At 42.3% G+C, this 6,299-nt stretch overlaps 1 protein-coding gene across 1 annotated transcript; it reads left to right on the top strand.

Moving 5' to 3' along the window:
• Positions 1 to 2,004: 2,004 nt before the first annotated feature.
• Positions 2,005 to 2,654, top strand: LOC119281978. The gene has a single exon (XM_037562359.1). It carries the CDS (start codon positions 2,086 to 2,088, stop codon positions 2,317 to 2,319), a length of 234 nt encoding a protein of 77 aa, XP_037418256.1. The 5' UTR covers positions 2,005 to 2,085; the 3' UTR covers positions 2,320 to 2,654.
• Positions 2,655 to 6,299: the final 3,645 nt, after the last annotated feature.

Here is a 6,299-nt window from a genome sequence, read left to right as displayed (position 1 = left end):
CATCATTGTGGTGGCCTCGGGACTCTTCTGGCCCAACTCTTTTGCTTCAGGGGCTTCTTCTGGTCCATAAAAAATCACCATAAATTTTCAGGTCATTTGGACTCCGTTTGGTATTCCTTTTCTGTAAAACTCAAAAACAAAGAAAAACAGAAAATGGCACTGGGCTCTAGGTTAATAGGTTAATCCCAAAAATAATATAAAATAGCATATAAAACATCCAAGATGGATAATATAATAGCATGGAACACTAAAAAATTATAGATACGTCAGAGACGTATCAAATGTCGGCCGGCTCGTGAACGAACGTGTGGCAGGAGTAGGTTTCTAAGCTTCCACACGTGTTTGAATGCATAGAGGAGGCGTGTTCTGCCGGGCATGCAGCGGGTGGCGGCCTCGGCCGGCGCACCGCTTCAATGCCGGAGGCGGTGAGAGGTCGCGTTTGCATTGAACAGTTTTCAACATGGAGCGGCCGCTCTACGCGGCAGCAATGCTGGCAGCTTGCGCCGGGAGAGAACATGCGCGGGTGAAGGAGGAGGGGTTTTTGGGTGGGCCAGTGTGGTTAGACGCGGGCGTGGGTGCTGTCCGGATGCCCACAAGGTCCCCACCCCATGTTTGTCTTCGGTTTGCGGGAGAAATTACGTCCGGCCGCTCTGCGGACGGATACATGCCCGCATTGAATGGTGCAACACATCCGGACAGTGTGGTCCAGACGTATGCGGACGGTTTGAGGGTCGGCATTGGAGATGCCCTTAGAAAATGTTAATCAAACATTTAAAAATATTAAATGTGTACATAAAAATGTTAACTGAATATTAAAAAAATGTTAATCTTATACTTTAAAATTATTAATTGTGTATTAGAAAAATACATTAGATATATATAAAAAATGTGTATGAAAAGATAGTGAAAACCAAGAAAAAACAAAAGCCAATAAAAACTAGAAAGAACATTTAGAAACAGGCCGAGAAAATTTAGAAACAAACAAAGAATACCAAAGGAAAACAAAGAGAAGTAAAGAAAATATAAGGCCCAGTAAAAACAGAGAAATCCGGTGAAAAATATTGAAAAACAAAAACAGAAAACACCTGGAAAACCAGTGGAATAACCGGCTCTTTTGCCTTTAGTTGGCCGCGCCCTACTTTTTCATGTCAACTCCTACGTTGAGCTACTGGTTCAATCCCTGGCTTCTCCCTTTTTCTTCTTTTTTATTTGAAGTGTTCACCATTGGGCCGCTCATTACTGTACATGCCTCAAGCGAGAGATAGCTCTTGCTGCGCCCAGGCAACGTATATATAGGGGGCATGTTTTAATCTCAACCATTAATCCATATCAAAAAAAGTTAATGTTTCCACGTGTGGTGAAGCATACCTAAACTATTTCATACTCCCTCCATTTCATAATATTTTAAGTTTTACATTTATCTTAAATCAAACATCTTTAAGTTTGACCAAATCTATAATAAATATATCAACATATACAACATCAACCGTATATAGCATGAAAATATACTTCATGATGAATTTTTATAGTTATACTTTATGATAAATCTAATGAGACTAATTTGATGTTGCAGATGAATTATCCATAGGCATAATCAAATTTGAAGACCTTTAACTTAGAATAAGCCTAAAATTCGGGTATTTTGGAACACAGTGTATTTTCTAATAGTTAAATAATAATTAAATGCCCTGTATTTTTTTAGGGTAAAAAATGCGCTATAATTTAAAAACCATTTCTCCTTTCGTTTCTCGCAGATATGGATTACGGGACCGAGCAAAGTTTAAAACGCACCGCATGCATGACGCATACGAACAGAAGGTCCCATGCTAATAGGCGTTCCAATGGCTTCAACATTAGGAATTGTGGATCCACGCCATTTGCCTACACTTAAGCAGAACCGCAAGAACACGAGACGTTCTCCTGAACCCACTCCCCACCACCCCTCTCTCCCTCTCCTCCCACTATAAATCCTCAAGAACAGCGCCTCCTTCCTCCACCCACCACCAGAGCTCGCGAATAATCCACCGCAATAAGCACATAAACCCACCTCCATCCGCGCAATCTCTCAATCTTGCAAAGGCATCAATGGCGGGCGCAAGGAACAACGAGCTGCGCATGACCCTGCTCGGCCTGGCCCTGCTGGGGCTCCTGCTGCTGAGCCACACCGCGGCTCCGGTGGAAGCTGCCGCGGGCGTGCAGGAGAACAGCTTCTCCATGAACGGCGCCGGCGGCCGCAGTCTCAACAGCTTCAGCATGAACACCGCCGAGGGCGAGGGCGCCAAGGGGGGGAAAGCCAAACCCGCCGCCGGCGACTTCTGATCGACGACCTTCCGTCCGCCGGCGTCGAGTACTAATTAAATAATTTATCCTCCGGTTACCCCGGGCTTGCATGCATGCATGCACGCATGGCTCGTGCGGTGGGCGCGCAGGATCGATCGATCGGCCGGCCGCCCGGAGCTCCTGCATGCACGCGCGCGAATGCTGCCTCGATCGTTTGATTAGGTATCGTGATTTTTCTTTTTGTGTGTAATTTGGATGTGCAGATGCAGTGCGTGTGCTGCACCCATCCGTTGTGTTCTTCAGTGTAAGGGCCGTCTGTTCGTTTGTACGTGGCCTCACTGATCATTATGAAAATTATTATATTATTTCTTAAACCAATGGACCGTAGGTGGTCATTAGAGATACGCAATCGAACACGATAAAGAAATCAACACGAGAGACACGTGATTTTAACATGGAAAACATATCCAACACGAGGGGGGAGGGTAACGGGCGTCAGCCAGCAAATCTTCACTATATCGAGGGAGGTTGCAAGCGCCGGGATCTACAATTGATCAACTTATCTCGTACGGTGACTTACAAAGCATATATATAACACAGGTGACCTAGGTCAATACTGATCTCCACTTCGGCCCAAGCCTACAGACGACGGGTCTCGCTCCGCTCACTTGTCAGAAGTTAGCATTTATGTTATACTTGAATTTGGATCATAACATAACAAACTTCACCTTGAGAAAAATTCCATCTTATAGCATGAATGAGAACCTTCTCCCTGCACAACAAAGAAAACACTTTTGGCGCCAAACAACCACTAGGGCTAATGTGTTATATCAACTAAGTCTGAGCAAAGCTTAAACTTAGCAACAGGAACTGACTTTGTCAACATATCAGCAGGATTATCATGAGTAGTAATCTTGCATACCTTTTAGTTTACCTTGCTCAACAATGTCCCTAACATAATGGTATTTGACATCACTGTGCTTTGTTCTCTCATGGAGCATCTGATCCTTAGTGAGGTATATGGCACTCTGGCTCTCAGAAAACAGGTTAATGCACAAATTATCTCCACGAAGCTCAGCATACAAACCTTTTCAGCCAAACTGATTCTTTACATGCTTCTGTAATAGCCATGTATTTGGCTTCAGTGGTACATTGGGAAACTACTGGCTGCAATAACGTTGCCCTCCAACTCACGGCACAACCACCAACAGTGAACACATAACTTATAAGGGACCTCCTTTTGTCCAAATCGCTGGAAGGAAAAATCTGAATCCACATATCCAACTAGTCTCTCACCAGTCCTACCAAATTTTAAACAAGCATTGGAAGTGCCACGAAGGTACCTGAGAAACCACTAAACAGCCTTCCAATGTTCTTTACCGGGGTTAGCCATGTATCTACTGACCAAACTCATTGCAAATGACAAATCAGGCCTAGAACACACCATGTCATACATTAAAGAACCGACATCACTAGAATATGGAACTCTTGACATATACTCAAAATCTCATCCGTACTGGGACACTGAGGAGATGATAATTTGAAATGAGGAGCAATTGAAGTGCTTACTGACTTAGCATCAGGCATGTCAAAATGGTGAAGAAATTTCTTAATGTAACTCTGCTAACTAAGAAATAACAAAGCGGAATTCCTGTCCCTTGTAACATCCATACCTAAAACATTCTTAGCAGCACCAAGATCCTTCATCTCAAACTCACTACTTAACTGTGCCTTTAAAGCAATGATCTCTTTCTTACCTTTGGCAACAATCAACATGTCATCAACATATAACAGCAAGTATATAGGCGACCCATCAACAAATTTAATGTAAACACAAGTATTATATGCAGACCTCTTAAATCCATGCGCTATCATAAAGGAATGAAACCTTTTACCACTGTCTCGGAGACTGTTTCAAACCAAATAAGGACATCTTTAACTTGCAAACAAATTTCTCCTTACTAGGCACTATGAAACCTTCTGGTTGGTCCATTTAAATCCCCTCCTCCAGTTCACCATGCGGAAAAGTGATGACCCACAAGTATAAGGCATCAATCGTAGTCCTTTTGATAAGTAAGAGTGTTGAACCCAACGAGGAGCAGAAGGAAATGACAAGCGGTTTTCAACAAGGTGTTTTCTGTAGGACTGAAATTGTCGGTAACAGATAGTTTGATAGCAAGAAAATTCGTAACGGGGCAAATAGTAGTAGTAAGGGTAACAAAGGTGCAGCAAGGTAGCTCAATCCTTTTTGTAGCAAAGGATAGACTGGAACAGTCTCTTATAATAAGCAAAGCATTCTTGAGGACACACGGGAATTTCATCTAGTCACTTTCATCATGTTTGTTTGATTCGTGTTCGTTACTTTAATAATTTGATATGTGGGTGAACTGGTACTTGAGTGTTGTTCTTACTTGAACTAGCCTCCCACTTATGATTACCCCCTCTCACAAGCATCCGCAACTATGAAAGAAGAATTAAGACAAATCTAACCATAGCATGAAACATATGGATCCAAATCAGCCCATTACGGAATAGCGCATAAACTAGGGTTTAAGCTTCTGTCACTCTAGCAACCCATCATCTAATAACTACTCCATAATGCTTTCCCTTAGGCCCAATGATGTAGAAGTGTCATGTAGTCGACGTTCACATAACACCACTAAGGGAAACAACAACATGCATATCATAAAAATATCGAACGACTACCAAATTCACATGATTACTTATGACAAGACTTCTCCCATGTCCTCAAGAACAAACGTAACTACTCACAAAACATATTCATGCTCAAAATCAGAGGGGTAAAGAATATCATCAAGGATCTGAACATATGATCTTCCGCCAAATAAACCAACAAGCATCAACTACAAGATGTAATCAACACTACTAGCAACCCACAGGTACCAATCTGAGGTTTTGAGACAAAGATTGAATACAAGAGATGACCTAGGGTTTGAGATGAGATGGTGCTGGTGAAGATGTTGATGAAGATTGGTCCTCCCACGATGAGAGGATCATTGGTGATGATGATGGCTTCGATTCCCCCCTCCTAGAGGGAAGTTTCCCCGGCGGAATCTCTCCTTGGAGAGCAAAAGTGCTCCTATCCAGGTTCCGCCTCGAGATGGCGGGGCTTCGTCCCGAAACCTTCCTTCTGATTTTTTCTAGGGCAAATGGCATCATATAGGAGAAGATGGGCCCCGGAGGCCTGCCAGGGGCGCCACAAGCTCGGGGTTGCGCCCAAGGGGGTGGGGCGGCCCCCCTGGCTTGTGGCTACCTGGTGGGTCCCCATCTGCTATTTCTTTCTCCAATAATTTTAATTTATTCCAAAATAATTCTCCATCAGTTTTCAGCTCATCTGGAGATGTTCAGAAAAATTGGCACCAATGTAGCCCGTTTCTGTCCAGAATTCCAGCTGTCAGTGATCTCCCTCTTTATGTCAAACTTGCAAAATAAGAGAGAAAAGGCATAAGAATTGTATTATAAAGTGAAAAACAATCCATAATGCAATAAAGATCAACATAAGAACATGATGCAAAATGTACGTATCAACTCCCCCATGCTTAGACCTCACTTGCCCTCAAAAGAAAGCCGAAATAGATAATCATGACCACATGTTTAGAGAGAGAGAGAGAGAGAGGTGTCAATAAAAATAAAATATGGACATGGAAGCATCATAGTCATTAACATAACAGTAATATATCATCATAAACTTCTCATGCTAGAGTAACAATTCATTCACCATCTAAAGTATGGAACATAAACTTTATTGGAAACTTACAAGCTATGTTCTAAGTCATTGAAACAATCACAATCCATCATATTTTCAAAAAGAGTCTATGTAAGTGCTTTGTTTATAAAGTTCACATACTAAACCATCATTTAGTCTTCTATGATTGCTGACAGTTAAGGCATATTTACAGAGCAAAAAGTCTTAGTCAGACACATAGAAAGATATGGGCTTATGGTTTCGCCTCCCAACTTATTTACCTCAAGGGTAATGTCAAAAATAATAACTCATT

The sequence above is a fragment of the Triticum dicoccoides genome, chromosome 3B (assembly GCF_002162155.2).
Source record: "Triticum dicoccoides isolate Atlit2015 ecotype Zavitan chromosome 3B, WEW_v2.0, whole genome shotgun sequence".
Classification (NCBI taxonomy): Eukaryota; Viridiplantae; Streptophyta; class Magnoliopsida; order Poales; family Poaceae; genus Triticum; species Triticum dicoccoides.
The sequence above is the reverse complement of the archived record's forward strand: the minus strand, read 5'-3'. Positions and strand labels throughout refer to the sequence as shown.

Coding starts and splice junctions, on each gene's coding strand:
- LOC119281978 (XM_037562359.1), top strand. CDS start 2,086: ATGGCGGGCGCAAGGAACAACGAGCTGCGCATGACCCTGCTCGGCCTG.